Source organism: Petaurus breviceps, unplaced genomic scaffold (genome assembly GCF_028583685.1).
Source record: "Petaurus breviceps papuanus isolate PSGF00001 unplaced genomic scaffold, PetGlider_PUasm1.0 90625, whole genome shotgun sequence".
Taxonomy (NCBI): Eukaryota; Metazoa; Chordata; class Mammalia; order Diprotodontia; family Petauridae; genus Petaurus; species Petaurus breviceps.
This window is the reverse complement of record NW_027187289.1, coordinates 7573265-7598485: the sequence shown is the minus strand read 5'-3', so window position 1 is coordinate 7598485 and position 25221 is coordinate 7573265. Positions and strand designations below refer to the sequence as shown.

The window sequence follows — 25221 nt, the reverse complement described above, 5'->3', positions numbered from 1 at the left end:
TAACGATGGCAGTTAATTGATTTTGTGGCTGCTAAAATAGCTGAAGATGGCTAAGAAAAGCCCACTTAATGAGTGCACAGGCATTACTTATAGTCCTCAGCACTACAAAGACCTTCTGGACCCTCAGGCCTTCAACTCACTTTCCAAGGGCAGCCCCTTCTGTAGGTCTTTGTTAATAAATGTGAATCCCATCAAGTGCATCATTATATTACACAAGGCCTCTCTTTCCTACAGATTTATTTCATAACTATAATGGTTAAGGAAGCCTTCCTTGTTAAAGATAAGGTTCTACAAATGCCCCATTTGAAGATGATGTCATACGAATTATACAGAATATTAAAAACCTCAGTTAAATTCACAGTAAGTCAAGAGATTTAACTATACATATCACAAAAATTAAATGTTTAAAAAAGTACATTGCCCAGATTATGACATGTAGTTATTTATACAAGTAGACAATCAAGTTATTCCATTTGCATCTGACAAATACATACTCATATATCTATTTACTTATATACAAATATACACAACACACAAAACTTAGACAGTCACTACAACTGGACAGTGAATAGGGTTTAGAACTGAGTAAGCAGATAAAATCAAGATAGACTGTATTTGGGAATATTCACAGTAATTTCAATGTTCCCAAACTGCTCACTGAAGCAAAAACCCATCTTTTTATGAGATATTACTAATAACTGAAATATACTAATTACCATATAATATGTAATATGATATAATTATTACTAATAACTAAAATCTTGAGAGAGTTCAAAATGCAGGTGACTTAAAGGACAAGACACAGGATAAATTTAGGTAAACTCCAATATGTTACCTATGACGCTCTACTTACATAAGAGGAATGGAATAAAAGACATAATTGAGGATATGTAAGACCAGGAAAAAGACACACTAGTCAGGTATGAAGAATAAGAAACACCAAATTGACAGATAGCCCAAGTGTTATATTGCTGTCCCTCAAAATATTAAAAGAATCTGAGTAATACCAAAAATGCATTAGGTAGGTCCCCCATGTAGAATTTATGGAAATTTATGAATAAAAATTGTTCTTATGCAAAATGAGGTATGGAATAGCTGCTATCTAGACCAATGAAATCATGGATCCATCAAAATACCAAAAGAAAACCTTTTTATAAATTTCATTTAAAGTCCCAAAATATAAAAAAGTGACACATTACAGTAATATAAATGAAAATACATACAAGAACTAAAATGTATCTGACATAACATGAAAGAAATTGAGTGTCCTATTTTCTAAAATTGGTGTTCACTCTGGACAAGTTTGCAGGTGATTGAGAAAATATAAAGAATGGCTTTTGGCAATTCTCTAATTTATAAATAATTTAAATAAGTAAGAATTAAAGAAACTTGTACACCCAATGTTCAAGGATATAATGAAACAATCTGGTAGAGTAATAGCTCATTACTTGGCCTCTGTGGAAAAGAAAGCACAACCATGTGGGAAAGGAGAATGATAATAGAAATACCTCTGGTAAGAAAGTTGACTGTGAGGGAAAGAGAGGGTGAAAGGCAAACAGGAAGGAAGGAGGGAAAGATGTTAAGATTTTTTTTTAAGTGGAGAGGTGGAGAGAATAAATCATACTCAGTCAAAATTGACTTAACTAAGGAGTATGGAAAAACATTCTTAAATGATATAATAAAGGCAGAAATAGGGAAATAAGTAAATCCACTCCAAACAAATATAAATAAAAGGATACTAAAAATATTAAGAGCATTAATACTCTCAAGTAAATTATAAAATTTACATTAATACTTTCAAATCTATGTATGCTCAAGAATGTCTTTTAAAGGGTGGCTAGGTGGTGCAGTGAATAGAGCACCGGCCCTGGAGTCAGGAGGACCTGAGTTCAAATCCAGCCTCAGACACTTAACACTTACTAGCCATGTGACCTTGGGCAAGTCACTTAGCCACAATTGCCCTCCAAAAAAGCAAAAAAAGAAGAATGTCTTTTAAAAATGCTATTATTGCCCTGATACTATCAAGGGCACCTCAACCCTCAGGATCATCCTTGATTTCTTTTTCTTCCTCACCCCACATATCCACTATTTTGCCACATCTTATAGCAAATATCTCTAACATATCCCCCCCTTTCTCTACCTGTCACTGAATTCCAGTGGCTACCTATTACCTCCAAGATCAAAAAGAAACTTCTCTAGCATGTAAAACTCTTTCTAGCATAACCCTTTTCCTGCCTTTCCACTCATCTTACATATTACCCTCCTCCACTCATGCTATGATTCAACTATACCAGAAAAGTTCCTTTAAAGAGAAACAATTTCCTATTGCTATGCCTTTGCACAGAATTACTCTTCTATGCTTGTAATGTTCTGGCCCCTTACCCCTACTTCTAAGTTTCCCTGGCTTTCTTCAAGACACAGTTGAAATCCCATTTTCTGAAGAAGTTCTTCTAGTCTCCAACTGCAACTAGTGACTGCTGCTTTAAGATTACCTTCCTCCTTTTCAGTACAGATCTTACATAAAACTGGTTATTTGCATGTTTATTAGAATATGTACTCTTTGAGGGCAGAAATGATAGGGTTTGGTTTGCTTTTGTTTTGTCTTTGTATCAGCAGCTCATATAGTATAGTGCCTACTTGACTGACTATTAAATATAAATAATGTGTTTTTTATAATAATATATTCTAAACATATACATTAGAGTTAACATTTACATAGTGGCTACTGTGTGCAGATACTCTAAAATTATCTCATTTGATCCTCACAACAACCTGGGAGGTAGATGCTAATATCCCTATTTTACACATGAGGAAACTGAGGCAAACAGAGGTTAAATGACTTTCCCAGTATCACAGAGCTAGAGTGTTTGCAACCAGATTCGAATTCAGGTCTTCTTGACTTCAGACCCAGTGCTCTATCCATTACACCATCTAGCTGCCTCAAGGATTTTAGAATTGGAAGATAAATGTAAGAATTCACTTAATCTAATTCATTCCTCGTCTTTAAAATCAAGATAATAATGACACACTGTATCTCACAAGATTGTTGAGGGGAAAAAAGTACTTTGTAAATCTTTGAAGTACTCTATATGATCCAGTTCAATCCAATAAGCATTTATTAAGTCCGTAATGGTCGATTAGTTGGTTATTGTCAGAGGACCAAAATGAACATCACTATGTTGGGGTCAAGTTACAGTGTGTCCAACTATGGCTTCCAATACAAGCTCAGAAGGCCAACCACAGGTTGGGCACAAACAGTCCATGTGAATATTTGGAGTGGGGATATCACTAAATTTGCACATTTCATGGTTCTTTTGAGCTACTGCAGGTCTACTTCACTCATAAGAGCATAGCATCTTCTTTGATGTGGGCACACCATGCGAAGTGATCTGTTGCCAACACCTCCCATGTCACACAATCAATTGCAAAGTTCTTCCTAAGTCTCAACTGTGTATAAAGTACTATACTAGATACTAAGATGCAAAGGTAGAACAAGAAACAGTATCTACCCTTAAGGAGTTTACATTTGGGGGGGGAGATACAACATGTAAACAGATAAATACATTCATGACAATTTGAAGACAAGAGAGCACTAATGACCAAAGGTCTCAAGAAAGGCTTTCCATAAGTTAACAGAATATAATTCTAGAATAAAGGGAGGTATTTCAGGAAGAAGGGATTAGGAGGAAAGGCATTCAAGGAACTAAGGACAGCTTGAGGCAGGAGGTAAAGTGACAAATTTGAGGGAAAATGTAAGACCATTTGGCTAGAATGTAGAGTTCCAAAAGAGGGGAGTGGAATGAGGAGAAATTAGCCTGGAAAGGTAGATTGAAGCCAGACTGTGCAAGGTTTTAAATTCTAAGTTGAGGAGTTTGTATTTTATCCTAGAGGGAGTAGGGAGTCACTGAAGGTTCTTGAGCTGGGGAATGACATGGTCAAACATAATTTTTAGAAGCATATAGAACTATGAGTTATTATTTTATAGATAAGGAAACTGAAGCCTAGAGAGGTTAAATGCTTGCCCAGGGTTCTTTGTAAATTATAAAGTATAATATAGTATCATTAATGCAATAAGTTATAATACAGCCCACGTTCTATATTTTCCCACCTCAGCATCTTTGTTCTATGCCTGAAGGCCCTCACACCCTCCTCACTCTCCATCTTAAGCTCTTATAATCTATATCTTCCTTTAATGCCTACTTCAAATGTCATCTTGCCACAATAAAGCCTTTAAGGTTTCATGAAGTCCCCAAATTTCCCTCATCAAATTCCAGAGCAATTTGTTTAGACTTTTCTTATGCACTTGCCAGGAACCATTTTACATTACAGGCATTTGTATACATGTTAAATGCCCCAACTAAACAAAGCTTTATGAGAGCAGAGATGGTGTCATTTATCATCTTATTTCTTAAAGTGTCTATACATAATTAGTTAACACATTTGTTACATTTAACACATCAAAGGAATATGAAATTCATTGTTGTTAAATTAGATTATTTAATGACCTTTGTGTTATTTGAATAAGGAAATACTACATTTCAGCTTCCTCAGTACTTTTGCCATGAAGTCCTACAGCATGCTAATACAGTTCAAATGCACAATCACTCAAAAACAATTCTTTAGTTTATGGAAAGAAGTATGGTTGTACCTAGGACAAGAAAACTTTTCCATAAACACTAAAAGATTTTCTATATACCTCAGTTCTGTTACTGCTACTAGAGGTGCCAGAAGGCAAGAATATGTCTGTGCTTCATTTTTAAATCATTCATATCAACCTCCAGAGGTATACACTAGCATTAACTAGGAAATAGATTTTATATTTAGTAAGCATCCATTAGTCATGTTCTCAAAGTTGTAAAAATGGCTTATTCATTGAAACTGAACTGTTAGGCTGTTTCTTGATTTTTTTTTATATACTAGGTAGTCAACAAGCATTTATTAAACAGCTATGGTGTTATTGGCATGGTGCTAAACTCAGAGGAACTGATTCTTCTACTTTAACCTAAATAAGAACTGAAAAAAAGCTGGGGGGACAGGGAGGAAGATAGAATAAGCTGCTTACACAGATCCAGGTTCAAATTTCCTAATGTCGCTATTATCATCAAGAGCATCATCATGTCTAAGATACCTAGGGTTGAAACCTTGGGGTCATCTTCAACTCTTCACTCTCTCTCCCCACCTTAATATCCAATCTGCTGTCAAGTCCTGTCTGTTGTAACTTCAAAACATCTCTTCATATATATGCCCTTCTCTCCACTCAGAACCAGTATTCTGGCTCCATCCTCTTCATCTCTTACTGGCTGAGCTTCTTGTTGAACTCTGATCGTCAATTCTCTCCCCCCCTCCAGGTGATCTTCCACTTAGACATCAAAGTGATCTTCCTAAAAGGCAGGTCCTAGGGTGGCTAGGTGGCAAAGTGAATAGCACACCAGCCCTGGAGTTGGGAGAACCTGAGTTCAAATCGGGCCTTAGACACTTAACACTTACTAGCCGTGTGACCTTGGGCAAGTCACTTAACCCCAATTTCCCTGCCTTCCCCCCTCCAAAAAGAAAAAAAGCTAAATAAATCAATAAAGGGCAGGTCTAACCATGTAATTCCCCTATCCAATAATCTCTAGCAGTTCCCTATTATCTCCAGGATCAACTATAATTATCTGTTTGGCTTTTAAAACCCTTAATAATATGATTATTTCTTAACCCTTCCAGTCTTCTTATACATTACTCCTCTTCATGAACTCTATGATCCAGTGACTCTGGCCTCCTTGCTATTCCTCACACAGCTCCATTTCCCAATTCTGTGTATACTTTCATCTGTGTGCCTCCTCATCTCCACCTCCTGACTTCCCTGACTTCCTTCAAGTCATAGCTACAATCCCACTTTCTGCAAAAAGTCATTCTCCATATCCCTTAGTGTTAACCTGCCTCTGAGGCTATCTCTGATTTACCCCATGCATAGCTTGTTTTTACATAGTTGTATACACAATATCTCCCCCATTAGATCATAAACTCCTTTGAGTATAGGGACTAGTTTTTACTTGCTCTGTAACCTCAGAATTTAGCACAGTGCCTGATACAAAGTAGGTGATTAATAAATGTTTCTTGACAATATGACTTCAAAGTTTAGAATTAAATTACATAACACTATTTAATTCAATGAAATAGTTTAACAAAAAAAAAACAGTAAGCTTGTACTATTAACAGAATGCTGTGTTAGTATACTTAGGGAGATGCAAAGTTTAAATAGGAAACCACCCTGGCCTTCATAGACTATGTGGTCTACAAGGATATAATATACATACATCAAAGATCCATTATTTAATTGGTACATATGCTCCCTACACTGATGAAGATTAAATCTGAAACTCATGAAACTATGGCTTAAGATGGTTTAATAAATTGCTTTAGCCAAAAAAGTTTTTCACCTGGTGGTTCACCCCTGGTGTTTAGTGGACAGAGTCCTGAATTTAGGTCAAGAAGACCTGGGTTTGTACCACACCTGTAATATTTCCTATGTGACCCTGGGCAACTTTGCTGAGATTCAGCTCCTTCATCTGTAAAATGAGAGAATTGAATTCTATGTCCTCTGTGGTCCCTTTTAGCTTGATATCTATGATGAAACTCAGATCTGAGAAAGACCTTAGCTTAAAAAGACCATGGTCTCCCACTGCATTCAGGGCCATCACTAGTCATCTTGACCTGTGTCTTGCCACTGAACTCTGATGACTCTGGAGGAGAGAGTGAGGCTCATGATTTTGTACAGCTCTACCTCACTTAAATCCAATTCACGTGCAAGTCAAGACATCACCCTCCTGACATCACTGGTCCTCTTCAAGAATGAAGAATGAGCAATGACAAATCTTTGATCCTCTCAGAATTTATCAGGTCCTGGAATTAATGTCATACAGTACATCACCAGTCCTATACTCAAAGTATTTCCAGCTTTCTAAGTCCTGCTGGAACTTTAACTCAATTGGCATAGTCTTTGAGACACAGGGTCACCTGCCCTCCATGACAATTCATCAAAGTAGAAATGATATGGAACATCACATATTCCTTCCAATAATTCCAAGATCTATTAGTGAGGATCTCCTTCCACGAAGATTGTACCATGCTCCCTACTACTATGACTTCTGTAGATAGTTGGTGAGTTTTAGTAGCCAGAATTTGCCACCTTGAAGCTAACCAGGTGAAAAGCTATAATTTATCTATGTTAGGCCTTAAATACTATAGCTAAAGGAAATGCAAAGTTTAGGTAGGAAACCATCCTGGCCCTCATAGAATATGTGGTCTAGAAGGATATGATATACACACTTCAAAGATCCATTATTTAATTGAAACATATGCTTCCTCCACTGATGCAGATTAAATCTGAAGATCATGAAACTATGGCTTAAGATGGTTTAATGAGTTGCTTTAGCCAAAAAAATCTGTCACCTGGTGGTTCAAAGACTTTCTAGACTTACAGGAACCAACAAAGTTTATGCTCTTTTAATGTAACTTTCAAGCGCCTGTAATGAGAGTGTAAATTTTAAAGATCTTCCCTGCCCCTAGGCTAACGTGCACCTGGAGCCTGGGGTGGGAGGCTTGTTTTTCAGTAGATACTTTTTGATTGGCCAGTGGGTCCAAAAGGTTGTTACATTCTCTGAGCCAGGAGAAGGCTATATAAGCCCTGATGTGTAGCTTTGTTTTGGGACTCACTTTGAGAAGTGTTCTGTGATTTGATCTGAATTCTGGGAAGCTGTTGTTGAGAGTCCCCCGGCTTTGAAAAACCCAGATGCTGATTTGGTATGGATGTAATGGTTGGACAATTTGGAAATCTGTCTACTTGATCTGTTAATGTCTTGATAATTCTGCCTGTATACTTTGAAGTTCTGGGTGCCGACTTTTCCCCTAAACAAGGTAAACGATATATGTCTGACTGATTAAAGTAAGCTTGTTAACCCATTTTGAGTTGCTTTCCTTTAACAAAGCAGATCCAAGAACCTGTATGGGTGGCAAACCCTGAGGACGCTTGGGGTGCTTGCTGCTACAGCGCCCAGGGTTACTTCCATGCTACATAGTGACAATACGGTAGAGCTTTGATAGAGATTCTAACAGCTGTAATAAAATAAATGCACAAATGTATAAGAGAAGTATAAGGCAGAATATACCTACTGCATACACAAAAGAAAAAAACAGAACACTTAGATTTTCTAAATATTTCAAGCTTGTAGTGTTTTATTTTTACTTTTAATAAGTTAATAACACTGCTCCAATTATTCACTGATTAAACAGTCATCTTGAGATAAAAGATGAACAAAGGTTGAATCTAATTTTTCTGCTAAGCCACCAACACTCACAAGTCTTTACCTTGGTTTATTCTCATCTAAAATACTGGATCACTATCATGTTCTGAGTACTAATCTTGCATTTCATCAGAAAAGGGTGAATTTCACTTGCTAGTTATATCAAAAAAATAATGAAATACTACTAACAAAGTGGAAAAGGTCCTTCATACAGTGTTAAAGAGGAAAGCTTGAAAAATCCAGGGGTGGCAAAATTCTTTATGTGAGATTAGTTGGGTTTTTAGATTGTAAAAAAGTATTTCATGAAAAACAAATCTAATGACTCTATATGCTCCTGATAATCCCTAGCTATCACATGAGTAACCCAATAATTTCTAGAATTCCTAGCAACATCAACATGCTGAATCACTTAGGCTGGACTCTCTCTCATATGAAAAGTATCTTGACTCAAAATCTTGTAGACAAAGTTTGAAATGAAAAAAAAGAAGCAAGAAATAAACTAAGGTTAAAAAACATGAAAAGAAATTAGAACCAACTCAAATGTAAGTAGAAATAAGTAGAGAAAGATCTATCGTGTTTTTATATTGACAAAAATTGACAAAAAAAGTTATATTAACAAAAAAATTGAATAGTTACACAGTGCTAAATAATATCAATTTGCCAGAGTTTACAATTAGTTCCTAGAAGGAACCAAAGTACTAATTTTCAGAAAATGTTTAAAGTCAATCAAGTATTCAGATCGTAAAAGTATCCTTCACTGACACATTTCTGACAAAATCAGCATTGGTAAGAATCAGAAGACCTTCCCTTTGACACTTGTGTGCCTTGTCCTGTGTGACCTGGAACAAGTCACTTAACCTCCATGAGATTCAGTTTCCTCCTCCATAAAATGAGAGGCTTAGTTTCTCAGCCTCCAGGGTGCCTCTCTTTCAGATTTAGATTTATAATCCTATAATCTTAGCTCAAAGCAATTCAGACTGAAGGTTTTATTGAAGACATGTGTGTTTGTATGTCCATAAAAAATTTTTGTGATCTATTATATACATATCTATATATAATATATTATATACATATTCAAATGGTTTTGTGAAAGACTTAAAAGGATATTATATTTATTATAATTCTATATATAGTCTATACGATAAAGAATATAATTATATAATGTGTTATATTTTATAATATGCCATATTTTATATAATAGAATCATATATAATATGACATACAATGATATATAATGTAAGAAATATCTCCTTTAAGTCTTTGACAAAACCATCTGAATATGTATATATATAAATATGTATATACATGTATATATATATAAATATATAATGGACCACATGTTAGTATAATGAATATAATATACATGTCTATATGTCTATATATAATAAGCCTATATCCTTTTATGTTGTTCACAAAACCATCCAACTATATATTATAAATTTTCTATCTCATATATATAATATAAACATATACATGTATATATATATATATTTATGTATATTACAGACATACACAGTACATGTCACAGAGTATCTAGCTCAATCTCTTTACAGATGAGGAAAGAGAAGCCCAAAGACTTAACCTTGTATTACTCTTAAGTAAACTTATGTAAACTCTTAATCTAATTCTATTCTAAGAATTTTAGAATTCCGTCAATCAACAATGTCAAGTTCACTGGGGTATAGTTTCCAGAAACACTTTTTTTGGAATGTAAGCCAACACTTTCCCCTGTTTTTAAGCTTTTTGATATCTCCCCCATATATGATTTCACAGTTATATCCACAAATTCTTTCATTGCCGTAAGATGTAATTTGTCTGGCTTAAAGTTTTGAACTTGTTTAAGGCAGCTAGAGTCTGTCTCTCCCTCTCTCTGTCTTCTTTTTGATGTTTGTTCTACCCTTTTTATTTTCAAAGTCACTTTTTTAATAGAGAAGACAAGAACAAAATGCCTTCTATCATAACATGCCACATAATTTTTAAAAGCCCATCTGTTCACAATTTGCCATCTCCCTAAACACTGAAACTTTCCTTCCCTTGTTTTTTATTCTAAGAATTTTTAACAGAAAATTGCTCTTTGCTTTAGCATTTTTCTCAAATCTGAGCTCCCTCTAAGCTTCAGCATTCTTTTATACTATTCTCTAAATGTTTGCTGCTCTTGGTTATGTGCCAATCCTATATTTTATGCATGCCCTTCTTAAAACTGGACTTAAAGGTCTCCCTGTGAAGCCCCATCAGCTTCTTTACCTGAATACCCACATTTCTTTTCCTCATTAGTGCAGTTGAGCCTAAGAACAAATCAGGAACCATCTAAGGTGTGGTATATAAAGAATAGGACATGGATTTTCTAAATTCACCTAGTTGTAATGCGAGAAAGTGCTCCCCAAGGGTAAATAGGCATTTATTTTGTGGTGGATTATCACCTATACTAATATGAATGTTCAAAGACTCTGGTGTGCAAGAAGTACAATTTTCAGACACTGGTGGATATAATTTTCAGACTCTGATGAGGATGTCCAAATGCTTTGTGCTAGTTCTAATTTATTAGTAACATTTGAGTGGTTAGCCAAAATGTAATTACTTTTCATAATCATTTACCTCTTGAACTATTTGATCATTAAGGACTAAGTCACATTTAGCTTTCCTAAGAATATTCTGAAATCTACATTCCTAAAGATTAGGCACATTAGTTATATTGTTTAATGCTATCTTTCTCTACTTTTATAAGTTCTAAGATGGCAAAGCATCTATTTGCTTTTAAATGATCTCTTGAGCAAGACGGAAGATGGTTTTAAAATTCAACAGAATTGGCCTGGTTGAATCATAAAGTATTTCTTTGTTTATGCTAAAATTGACTTATATGGCCCAGAGATTTGCAAATGTCAAAATGTATAAGATGTGTTCAAAAGGGGGGAATGTCCATCCAACTAAAATCATCCAATTTTTTTCCTAAAATACAGAATTATTACATTGTTTAGTTGAAAAATTGTTTGCTTGTATGTAACTGGAAGGCAGGTATATCAGGAAAAAATAAAAATATAAAATTATTTCTAAATATGCCATAATATCATTTATATATATTCTCATTTCAAAGCATTTTATGTTTCAATTAATCCATGATGTGGGGAGCAAATGTTATCTATATTTTGAAGACAGTCATAGACATGTTAAAGGATTTGTCCAAGGTGTTACAATTAAATCAAAGGAAATTAAAATTAGATCTTGCTATCCATTATTATTTTCTTTCTAAAATATAATTTCTCTTTCATTAAATAGCAAATATTTTCATGGAAGGAAATTTATATTTTATGTATAAAATGTGTGCAATATAGATATGTGCATATGTGTATATAATTACATATATACATATATAACAATACATGCAACATATGTGTATATGTATATACATGCCTCTGTCAAGAATTCATAGACACATACATGCATACATAATAGATATAGGTATATATACATATATATGTATATACACACATCTAAATCAGATGTGCTTAAAACCATGGACACACTTTGTCAATGAATGTGAAGCTCTGTGACAAGAAAAATTAAAAAGTAGCTATAGGAGTGAAACAATTTCTAGGGACATTGGAGTTGAGAGGAAAAAAGATGCAAACTTTCTGTACTAACTCTTAAACTAATCAGACCTAAAGATTTTACTCTAAAGACCTGAATTCTAATGTAGCCAAATGTAAGTCAATAATATTTCTTGAGCACCAATCTTGGGTCCAACATTTCTCTACCAAGTATTGAGGAGGCCAAAGCATAAGATTGTGGGGAAGGGTAGAGAAGAGGATTCACAGAAGAGGAAGGAGGAGAAGAAACCAAACAAATGAAAGACATTTTTATAACATAGACAGTGGCAAAATAGTACTACATATTTTCCAATTAAATTATAAAAGCTTGGTGTTAAAAAGTTTCCAAGCTGAATGTACCTTTATAAGAAAAGGAATTGGTGAGAAAATGGTACTAGACATCAAGAAGACAAACCCTAATGAATCAAGAAACCTAAAGAAAGTCACAACTATAGAACAAGTTGCACCATCTTTTAAGAAATTAAAATTAAACAGGAACAGACATGCCTTTTCAAGAGTGTACAAAAGAACAAGAAATACTGAGGAGGAAGAAGTACCAAATGGAAATGAAAACATAAAAAAAACAGAAACCACAAGACATTAAAACTTTTATGAAGAAAGGGCAACAATAACTAAAAAGGGAAAACTGAGATTTTTTTCTTTGTATCCATTTTTAACAGGGACATAGAAAAAATGGAAATTCAGATTTTTGCTCACGGCCCAGAAAAAAAAAAGATGGTAATTATTAGGAAAGGAGGAAGCAGATGGATAGACTGGAGGTAATTTTAAACATATAAATGTCAGTAGAGCCAAGAGACATGCATCCTAAAGTGTTAAGGGAATTTGCTAATAAACTTACCGAACCATAAATATTTATTTTTGAAAAGTCATGAAGAACTGGGGAGGTACCAGAATATTGGAAAAAAGCAAATGCAGTATTGATCTTCAAAAGAGGAAGAGAAGTGATCCTGGAAGTTATCATCCAGTAAGTCTAACGTCAATTCCTATTAAAATAATGGAATAGAATCTTAGAGTTGGAATGGTCCTTCAGAGGTCATACACATTTCAGAGAAAAACTTTGGAATTCCAGAATGTTGCTGCTTCCTAAACTTTCTCTGATCCAGGACCCTTCTACCATGTGGTTATATCCTAAGGACTGTCCCTTTCCCCCAACATATGGTACCTGATGAAATGTTTACATCTGACTTCTCTCTTTCTTCATAAATCATACCAAGCTATGTTTCTTTGCTTTTACAGTATCAGAATGGACCTGCCACCTGGGATCCCTTCAAACATCCCATTACACTGTCAAACTTGATGCATCAGTCAGTACAGTTCATCCCAAGTCTGTTCACCTGACCCTATGGTTCTTCCCTACCTCTTGAATTGTGACTGCTATCCAACATAGCAAGAATAAGTAAAATTTCTCTTAGACAGAGGTGGCCATAGCTAGGCAAGGGTGACAGAGAACAATCTAAAAGTAGTCCCACCCTTTCCTGGGATTATACACTCCTGGGACATAGCTTTGAAAATAATATTAGAATAGTCTATCAGTGTACCAAATACCTTTAGTTCTTTGCTATGCATGATATCCTCTTCAGTACCATTTATTTTTATCTTTGGCTTCCTCTGTTTCCCTTTTATTTATGAAATCATATCTAGTTCCACTTCAGTCATCAATTTCCCACTTTGCCTTCAGAGGTAACTTTTGACACAAGAATAGAGGTATCAGCTAGAATTTGCAATGGCAACCCCTCATGCATGGTTTTGGAAATGTGATTTATAGCGATGTATTTAAACATTTTCATTTGTAAATGTGACTGAACACACCTAAAGAAGGAGAACATCATGCCTACTAATTTCATAAGGAACAAAAGGTAAGAGTAAAAAGGGACAATATATGGGGGGGGGGGGTGGATAAAATGGTATATGCAGCAAAAAGATAGGAGGGAAGATAGTCTCAAACCCTATGCCATCTCCCTGTAACAGAGCTCATTAAAAATAGACTTCCAGTCTCAATCACAAAATATGTTACAAAACTCACTGCATATTCCCTAGATGCCCCTCCTTCCCACCATCTGATCCATTCCTCTTCACCTGACCACCATCGTTCTGGAACGAATGTGGAACACCAAGAAGGCAGCCCTAGTCCATTGGTTGGTTGGAAAGCACTGATCTCAGAGAGTCTGAAATGTCAGTGATGAGCAATACTGAATATGATTCTTCTATTTCTTTGCAAGAGGCAATGTGGGCTGAGGTCAGGCATTTAAAGATAGTAAAATATGTTTATGAAGAATCATCTGCATATTTTTGGGACTCTAAGTGAAGTAAATGATTGCTGATTCATTTTAGAAAGGTTGTTAGCAAAATAACTACACAGTTTTATAATTCCCTTTAAATGAGGTGTGTTTTCTATAAGCTATAGAATTCATAAAGATAATGTAGACTTTATATTAAAAGTGTGACAAAAATTATTTCATATTTAAGTAAGACTACCCCCAAAAAAGTTATTACTGTGCTGTCACATGGTCTGAAAAATGGCAATATTGAGAGCTAAATTTATCATAATGGCAACAACTGAAAATGAGAGGATTACTACAATGTTGTGGTATTACTGGTACACGTGAGTTCCAAAGTAAGCTTTTACCACTAAAAATTGAAGTATCATTCCTGAGAACAAATATATCAAAACATAGACATGTGCATAAACAATCTGAAAATGTCATCTAGTTACATAGAAAGCTACATGCTTTAGTCTTGAAGCCAAAAACATATTAGTGAATTCAATCAAAATAAACTTTTTTTAAATTAGTGAAAACTCTGTGTGTGTGTGTGTGTGTGTGTTGTTGTTGTTGTTGTTGTTGGTTGGTTGGAAAAGACATACCTTAAAAATCTCAAAATGATAGGCAGGTACTCAGAGGGCAGAAAACTCAGGGTAATAGTGGACAAAAAAAGTAAATGTGTGATCATGTGGATAATCTGGACCCCATACGAAGAGGCATAAATTTTCTATCTGCATGGTCAGTTTTTCTATTTGACTGAAATGAGTAGAAGACTCCATCAAAACAATGAACAAATTATTCATGTTGACATAGCCTTAGTGTCAGAAAATAGGACAAATTTATATTATGTCTATCACTAAATATTCTTAAGAGTATTAGTATTATTCTACTATCTTTAACATACTAACATCTATGTGCTTTATTATACATCCTGAAAAATGCAGTTAGACAATATTTGGTTTCTAGAGTAAAAGTCACATCAGTCACACTTAACTGAACTGAATCAGATTAAATGCTAAAGAGTCATGAAGAATAGGACACAATTGAAAAATGAATGAACAACAAATACAGAGGACTGGTAATAAAACAAAAGAAGGAAAAAAGAATGGGAAATTTTATAGAACTTTTTGAATCTAGACAAAACAGTAGCAATATGAAAATAAAATAATAACAACATTCGCCTAAAGGCACTAAAGGAAAAGAATCTTAAAGGAAATTATGAAAAGCAGTAGGAATGAAGTGGGTCTACCATTGCCAGATCTCAAGTCATACATGAAACAATGCCCATCAAACCTATTTTGTATTAGCTAAAAAAAAAAATGTTCTCAGTTGCACAGATTAGATAAGCAAGACACAGTAGCCTAACGATTTCCTATTCGACCAAGACTACATGAAGAAACTGAAAAACAGTTTGGCAAAAATTAGGTTTAAACTAATCATACCATTTGGCACAATAAAGTGCAGTGTATATAATATCTAAATATAAAAGGAAAAATAAAAGAATTAGGAGATAAATAAAGGACAAATATATGTAAGGGGAGAATGCTTAACTAAATAATGAATAGAGGTAATCAAAGAAGAAAAACTGAAAACTTTGATTATATAAATTCAAAAATATTTGCACAAACAAAATCAATGCAGTTAGAACATAAATTAGTGGGAGAAATTCATGATAAGAAATATCTCTGCTAAAGGTCTGAAATGCAAGCTATATAGAGAATTAATAGAAATACATGAATAAGACCTATCTGGCAAAGATGAATAATTTAAGAATATGATAGTTATCAAAAAACAGTTACAAAAAGAAGCAATGTAAGCTATCAAACAAAAATGTTTCAAATCAGTAATAAGAAGAGAACTGAGATTAATAACAGAATATATTGGATAAAGAGCTGGCCTTGGAGTCAGCAGACCTGGGTTCAAATCCCACCTTTGACACAGATTGGTTGTGTGATGCAGGTGAAAAAAGAAAGATGCAAATTCAAACAGCTCTAAGGCTTAAACTCCATGCCCTTCAGATCGGCAAGACAAAAATGGCTTCAGAAAGACAGGAACACTTTTTGGGCTGTTAGTAGAGTTGTAAATTTGAACAAATGTTGTGGGAAATAATTTTAAGTTGCAATATCAATAGCTAGCATTGATTTTTTGCCTTAAGGTTTTCAAAGCTTTATATGTTATCCTCTCACCAACCCTATGAGATGAGTACTATTATTATCCCTATTTTATAGATGAGGAAATAGATTGAGAAAGATTAAGTAACTTGTCCAGGGTAACAGAGCCAGTAAAAGTCTGAGGCAGGATTTGAATTCATATCTCCCTACCTTCAAGTCCAATACTCGCTTCACTATTCCATGTAGTTACCCAACAGTAAATAAGCCAAAAGAAAATAAAATGTACGTAATTCTGACCTATGATACAACTACTAGGCATACATACAAAGGGGTTAAAGACAGAGGTAAAGGTATATACAAAAATAGACTTTCCTACTTCCAAATCACTTGAATGACTAAACAAATTGTGGTTCATGAATGTAATGGAATGTTATGCTATAAGACATGGAAAATGTGAAGAAATCAGAGCAACTTGGGAAGACTTCATGAACTTGTGCCCAGTGAAATTAGAAGCAGAAGAACAGTTTACAAGATGACCACAATAATGAAAAAGAAAAGCAAAACTAAAAGACTTCTGAACTCTGATCCATGGAGTGATTAATCATTGAATCATTCATTCGTTGAATGATGGTAAAAGCATGCCTTACTGTTTCTCTCACCAACAGGTAGAGAAATATAGTTATGACATAGAGCATCCATTTACATACATGGCCAAGATATTAATTTGTTTGCTAACTCTATTTATTTGTCATATAGCATGTATATTTACATAAATGTATACATATACACATGTGTGTGTTCACATGTGTGCACACACATATGCCATAAGGGTCCTCTATGTTGAGTAGAAGTGGGAGAAGTCAGAGGCAAGTGACAATAATACAAGAAAGAGTATCAAAACATTAAATCCCCAAAATTAATATTTTTAAGTCATCCAAATTTTGGAACTCTGTGTTGTCAAAATATTTTTTCTATGTTATGAATGTAATTTAATGTAATGATAAGATCATAAAAGATCACTCCAGAGAATGACAGTGAAATTAGTGACCTGAGTTTATGGTACATCAATCCTTGAAGCTCCACCAAAGAACTGTGATAGAGGCATAGAGGAGGGGGATGCTGTAGAGAGGAGTGAAGGAGTGGAATAAAGTGATGTTCTGGGAGCCAGCATGGACTAAAGAAGTGTTTCTGAGAATTAATTACTTATGTGGTATTAAAAACTCATTCTAGATAATTCTAAGATCATCTATCAAACAGGAGGTCAAATTCTGAGCATTCCACTAATATAGATCTACTAGACAGCATGCTAAATAAATCAAAAGCAACCTCTTACTCTAGGGAGTTGTGACTGAACTATAGATGGCTATCATATAAATAAGGAGGGGCTTAGTAAGCTATCTAACAATATCTAGAAACAGGAAACATTAAATGTATTGCTTATTGTGAATATAAAAGGAAATAAAATTAGGTGTGAACAGAAGGAAAAAAGATTAGTTTTGACTAGGTATTTCTATAATGAAATCTGTTCATCTTTAGAAATGTGTTCTAAGGGGGAAAATATGTGTGTATATTTATGTGTATGTGTATATATCTGTATACACACACATGTACGCACACACAAGAACCTACATTCTAGAGAATAAGCCTACCTATAATCACATATATTTGAACTCTAAAATATCTTCCTTTTTTTCCTGTTTGCCCATAAAATTAATGTGAAAAAAATTACTGAAAATATTTTAAACTGTATTTTGGACTATGGTAAATAATTCAATTTAGAATAAAAGTATTGTGGTACACAAACTCATTTATAATGATGAATATAAATTCTTTAGGCCTGCCCCCTTCATACTTTCCTTGACTTGTCTGAGACTATTTTCTGAGAAATGGACCAATCTTGAAAACCTAAGGTCAAAAGGGAAACTCTGGATTATTATCCACCTTGGATTTAAGAACAGACATCATTAGCCTCTGCAGTTCAAGATGCCTTTTTATGCCTCAGGAAATTCTACTTTCTGGGATAATTAACCAGATATGACAGGCTGCCTAACAACTGATAAAATAACAAAAGCTAAGACTTCTATAACATTTCATGTACATGATCTCATTTTATTGTCACAATAATCCTGTGAAGTTGAGTATCATTCCCAATTTTACAAATCAGGAACTGAGGCCCTTCTGGGGTTAAGTAACTTGCCAACTTCACCCAGCTTGCACATGGCAGCTGGGGTTTAATAGCCTCAGAGTTCATGATTCTGTAGTTAGTATTTTTTTTAACTATAACATAGCTGCCCTACCAAAATTCAAAGACTTATGTGGGTACAATAAAATAGTTGTTAAAAAAGTGGGGAGCGGGGAGCAGTCTGATAAATCCATCTGTGACTGATAAGTGAAAATAAAAAGATTTACATCTCTCCTGTCTTCCAACTTTCAACTTTTCCTATAGAAATATTAGATCTCCAAATAAGATTTAACAGGGTTTCTTAAGATTGAAAGTAATAAGCTTCTACATGCTTTAAATGATTCTTTGACTATGTTTACAAAGCAATAAGGAAAGGGAGTGGAAGTCTAGAGGGGGAAGCAAAGTATTTATCTGCTGACTTTGGATACTATAGATATGGAGCCTATCAGAACATTAACAAAAAAACTACATGAGTGAATTATCCACACAGGTCATCTATACTGGCCAAATTAAGCAATTGTTCAAACTTTTATTTCTTTGCCATTATAAGAGGGACCAAAAAAAATGCTTTCTTTTTTTAACCATGTAATATGTACAAATAATTCTATACCAGTCAGGCCTACATAAACAACAGCATTTTGTGCCCTTCCTTTGGGTGAACAGATCTTTGGTCCTTTCCTTCAGAATACTCAATTAAGAGACACAGTACTTGACCTAGAACACTTTAGTAGAAAGACTGCTAAATGTGGAGTCAGAGAAGCTGGGTTCATATCTTAGCTTTGGCACACTTACTGTATAAACCAGGGCAAATCCTTTAATTTCTTGATGCCTCAGTCTCCTCATCTATAAAATGAGAGTTGTATTCTACATAAGGTCCCTTTTAGCTCTAAATCTAAGATACTAAGCTGTCTGTAGAAAAACAAATTAACCTTTAACTTTGGTGACTAATATAAGAAGTTATATTCAAAATATGGTAAAGGAAAAAACACATGTCAATTGTCTTACTGTTATACTTACCAGTTTCTCCTGCTGTTTTATTCTTCCCGTGAGGTTTATAGAGAACATAAGAACAGCCTTTTACATGGAAGTGGTCATTAATTTGTCTAAACCATCTGAAAAAGGAAGAAGATTTATTATGGAACAGTTTTTTTAAGAAAACAACAAATCCAAATCCAATTGAAACTTCAAGTGTCAAAAATATAACATTTAACATCATCATAATAATAATATTTACAGGGAGATCAAATAAAATATGTGCCTTGCTATCAATAAATACCCTGCAGTACTAATACTTTTATTTTTTTATTTTTATTTTTTTGCTTTTTAGAGGTGAGAAGGTTAGGCAATTGGGGTTAAGTGACTTGCCCAAGGTAACAGTGCTAGTTTTTTATTAAGTGTCTGAGGCTGGATTTGAACTCAGGTCCTCCTGACTCCAAGGCCAGTGCTCTATTCACTAGTACTAAAACTCTTAAAAATAAATATATGACTGGAAAGTAGGTGTACATTGACTGGGTAGAGGCGAAAAAATTACAATATATGAATGTCATATTATTGTACAGTAAGGAATGAATAATAGAATTAAGAGAAACATGGGAAGACTTCTATGAACTGATGCAGTGATGTGAGAAAACAATATATAAAATGGCTACACCAGTATAAATTAAAAGATCATTCAAAACAAGTTGAACTCTAAGTAACTGAAAAAGCGAAGGAGGTCTCAGAGAACAGATGATGAAACCTGCTTCACTCATCCTCACCAAAGATAGGCAGAGGCCTACCAGGACAGAAGACTACACATGTACACTGTCAAACGTGGTTACTGTATCTTGTGCTTAGCTTAACTTTTTTCTTTCTCATAAATGAAGGTTTAATCTTAGGGAGAATTTGTGAACTGGCTAAAATGTAAAGACAAAAAGTAGCAATTAAATCTATCTTAAGAATAAAAACAAAAATTAGGATCTATGATTTAAAGATAGATGTTATCCTGTTAACATGTAGATTGCTTTAACTTGCATAAAATAATGCAAAGTGAAATGAACAAGACCAGAGGGGCTATTTATATAATAACAACACTTCTGTCAAGACAAATAGCTTTGAAAGACTAAGGAACTCTAATCAATGTAATGATCAAAAAAATCTCATGATGAAACATGCTACCCATCTCCAGACAGAAAGGTATTTGACTCAGAGTGCAAAATGAGAGAGTATGTATCTTTGTGTATCACACATACGTTTTATATGTGTACACATACATATACATGTATATTCACATGTGTATGTATGTACATGTGTTTTCACATATACATGAATGAGATGGCCAACAGAAGAATTTACTTTGCTTGAAGTTACATGTTTGCAATAGGTTTTGTTTCTCTTGAATTCTCTGTAGGACTGGAGGGCTAAGGGAAAGAGGATTCAGAACTGAAAATAAAATAATATTGAATTTTCACTAAGGCTTCTTCATACCTCATTAAGGAGGTATATTGTGGTATGGTCAATTCATGAATTTGTTTTGTTTGAATATGCATGTTTGTAACAGGTTTTGTTTGTCTTGCTTTCTTGTGAGGGATAGGGTCTGTAGAGGGAGATGTGGGGTGGAATGTGTGTGTGTGTGTGTGTGTGTGTGTAGAATTTGAACCTGAAAATAAAATTAAATTGAATTTTCACAAAGATTATTTCATACCTCATTAATGTGGTATTTCCAGTAAAAGGACCAAACCGAATATCTTCAAATGGAGGTTGAAAGCCCAAAATGTGTAAAGCCTCTTCTTGAGTAACAGGAGGAAGGCTACAAGAAAAGCATCATTTACAAGACACACATATTTATATAATAACAACAATATTGTCGAGACAAATAGCTTTGAAAGACAAAGGAACTCTGATCAGTGTAACGGCCAACCACAATTCCGTACAGATAGGTAGATAGATAGACAGACAGATAGATATCCATACAATAAAAACAAATACTTCAACAAAAACAAAGACAAATTATCACAGAAATGCAACTTTAAATACAAGTCTAAGTTGGGAGGGGCAGCACATGCCAATAGTCCCTGCTTCCAAGGAGACTGAGGCTGAAAGAAATCTTGAACCTAGGTGTTCTGAGCTTCCATGAGCTAAACCAATCAGGTGTCCACACTAAGACTAGCACCAAATAGGTAAGGTCATCCAAAATGGGGATTACCAAGTGGTCAAAGAGGGGCAGATAAGCACAATTCAGAAATAGACTAGGTCAAGATTCCTGTGCCAATGACTATGACTAGTGACGTTGGGCTCACAAACCCTTCCACTTTCAGCCAGTGAGATGAGACCCAGTATTAAGGAGAAAAAAATGCATATATAATCATAGGCTAATCAAACGCTTTAAGTCAAGTTCAAAAAGCATTTGGGGAACAATAAATATGTATGACTTACTTTCCAGCTCCCATCGTGCTATACAAGAAATTCCAACAAGATATCAGTGAGGAGATACCACAGGAAGTCTTATACTGAGGTCGACTGATACAGTACCTGACAAAAGAAGAGTTTCTTTTGGTTATTTGAATACAAGTTAAGCAAATAGATAGTTTATCAAAGTTGATGTGATAATTACAGGTTTCAGTTTATGAAATATCAATCAATGAGCATTTATTAATCACCTACTATTTGCCAGGCACTGTACTGGGGACACTGAATGAATGAATCAATCTCTATTTTCAAGAGGTTTAAAAACCAATGAGGAAAGCAACAATTTCATATTTAAATATATACAAAATAGATAAAAAAATAATAAGTACAAATTAGTTGTTAATTACAAAGTAGTTTGGAAGGGAGGGCAAAAGTAGTTGGGAGAACAGAAAAAGTTTCGCACAAAAGCTTGCTTAAGCTGTGTTTTGAAGAAAGAGGAATTTTAAGAGGCAAAGATAAGGGGGAAGGGCATTCTAGGCATAAGGAACAGGCAATGCAAAAACACAGAGAGTGAAGATGAAAGGCTACAGGTCAAGAGAGGAGTTAGGGTTGGATAAATAGATCTGAGATTTATCTGTATAAACTCCATTTCCCATCAGTCTTTTCAGTGGCTGTTCCCCATACAGAGAACGTTCTTCCTCATGTCCTTCACCTCCTGACTTCCCTAGCTTCCTTCACCACACTTCTCAAATCCCACTTTCTGAAAGAGGTCTTTCTCAGATCATCCCAGCCCCATCCTCATCCCTACTGCTAGTGCCTTCTCTCTGAGATATCTTCCATCTACTTTGTATATAGCTTGTATGTACATGTTTGTTTCATGCTGTCTCTCATTAGAATATGGGCTCCTCAAAAGTAAGAACTATTTTTGTCTTTCTTTCTCTCCCCAGCACTTATAGTGCCTGACACATAGTAAGTACATAATAAATGTTTGGTGATAGCCTGACTGATTTTCTCAAGACCATACAAGTCCTGGGGTAAAGGAGTAAAGTAAAGGAGCTGGGGTTAAAGCCTAGGTCTACAGATTTCTTAGAGTCCAGCATTCTTTCTACTTTACTATTCTCAGTCCTTCCATGGCCCCTTGATATTTCTAATTGGTCATTGCCTCCCTGATTATTTAGATCATAACCCATATACATCTCATCCTGTAAGATTCTTATCAATGACCCTCCACATTTCTCAATGTGAATTTGAAAGTAAGTTACAATCCCATATTTCTTCGAATTATTTTAAACTATTTCAGCTGATTATACTTCTCTCTCATACTTCAAAAAAACTTTATATACCAATGTTGTTATAGAGCAGACATATACCAACGTACAGAAGATATCTTTAAATCAAATATGTGTCTACTTTATTCAAACCACTGAGCTATGATTCATAGCACTTTAAAAGCATCATAAAACAAGGTCCCTGCTACCAAACATTAGAGCTATAGGGGCCCTTAGAGATCATCCAGTCCAATCTTCTCCTTTAAAAAAAGAGGAAATTGAAGCTCAGAAATGTTAACTGACTTGTCCAAGGTCACATAGTTTGTTAGTAGCACATACAAAACTCAAAGCCAGGGTTCCCATTCCAATGTCCTTTTTCCAACACTTCAAGGAATTTATAACCTAATTTCTGTAAACAGAAATTTGCTTAAACAGTTCTGCAAGAAAAAGAAAACAGTTCTGTGAAATGCATTCTCCCTCATCTCAAGATTTTACAATTTTATTTTTTTATAAATAAAATTTTTTTTACAAAAATTTCTTTAAAATTTTTTTATAATTTTTATAAAAATAAGAAAAAGACTCAAGAAACACTGAATTTGATTCATTATCTTTCTTCCTCTGGTTATGCTCTACCCATAGTTACTGAGCAGTGTAATTGCCCTAAAGATGGGGAAAGGAAAACAGGAAGCTTTGATAAACTGTGATCTACATTATTTTTGCCTTAACTAGTTTTGGCTGAAAATAGAAAAAAAATAGAAATTCTCTAAAGAACATATGTCACACCTGCTCTATATTTCAATTCTTCGATAACGAATATGTAGGTATTGACAACAAGATCTAAATTATGCTGCAATATGGATGCTAATGACTTGTTCTCAAAGACAGATTTATATACTTCACCCCTTGTATGCAAATCTTTCATCACTTTTATTTCCCATAGGACAAACTCCAACCTCCTTTAACTGATATTTAAAACATTTAACAACATGGTCTTCACCTACCTCTCCAACCTTCTCTTCTCACAAATGCCCTACACAAAACCAAATTATTCTACTATACTACAAAGGACCATACAAATTCCCACCTGGGAACCTTTGCTCACACTCTCCTGGCCTGAAATGCCTTCTCCCTCATCTCAATTTATTTATCTTCTAGCTTTCCATAAAGTTCAGTTTAAATACTTCTTTCTCCATTAGCCTTCTTGGATTGCCTTGTCCTTGGTGATCACTCCCTCCTCTTAAGTCCATCCCCCTCATTTTCCAGATGAAGAAACAGGCTGAGGTTAAGTGACTTGCTCAGCATCACAATGCTGGTATATGCCTGAGGTAGGATTCGTACTTAGATATTTTTTACTCCAAGCCCACCAAATCCATTTCACTAGAAGACACTTTAGAGGTTATTAACTCCATTCCTCTCATTTTACAGATAGGGAAACTGAGGTCCAGAGATTAAGTGACTTGACAAAAGCAGTAAAAATAGTATTTAAACCTACATATATTTTGTTATGTATTTTTTATGTCTATTTTCTGTTTCTATGATCAAACTGCAAGTTCCATGAGGACAGGCACTATTTTACATTTCTTTATATCTTCACCTTTCTACATGTACAATAGGCATTGACCATATTAGCTGAAATTTCATATAAATTAGTAACAAACATGTTTAAGTCAAAGATAATTTTAACTATTTAATAACTGCCATTAGAATACTACCATCGCCTGAGGTCTAATACTTTCCGCTGCTTAATGTCTTCAAGAGTAGAATACTGAGGACACTCCTTGTTATGTTTTCCCTTTTTTTCAGAAGTCTTTTTTTTGGAAGCTTGTTTCTTCACACTGCCTGAAAAAGGAAATCTTGGAATTACTAACTACTTCATAGTATGTTACAATTACAATCACTTCCAAATGTGCAGTAAACTTAAAAGGGATTTTGTCAATATCATTAAAAATGATAACCTTAAGCACATTTATTTATTTAAGTAATTTAGTTCTGGGAATGCACCCTTGCTAAAAAACACAATTCCTAACTGAAATATCCAAAATGTTTCTTTTCCAAAGCCTCACATTTCTGTTACTCAGCTTATAAATTATCTACCTAACTTTAGTCATATCTGGAAAGTGAG

The 25221-nt window shown here is 34.5% G+C and overlaps 1 protein-coding gene across 6 annotated transcripts in view; it reads right to left on the bottom strand.

The window, feature by feature from the left end:
- Nucleotides 1-25221, bottom strand: part of BIVM (basic, immunoglobulin-like variable motif containing) — a 49975-nt gene that overhangs the window by 5264 nt on the left and 19490 nt on the right. For all 6 annotated transcript variants that reach the window (XM_069064228.1, XM_069064225.1, XM_069064231.1 and 3 more), the window contains exons 3-6: nucleotides 24812-24938; nucleotides 21859-21954; nucleotides 21128-21232; nucleotides 19462-19556 (exon numbers count right to left, since the gene is read on the bottom strand). In XM_069064228.1, coding sequence (XP_068920329.1) covers nucleotides 19462-19556; nucleotides 21128-21232; nucleotides 21859-21954; nucleotides 24812-24938 — 423 coding nt within the window. The remainder of the gene's footprint in view (nucleotides 1-19461; nucleotides 19557-21127; nucleotides 21233-21858; nucleotides 21955-24811; nucleotides 24939-25221) is intronic.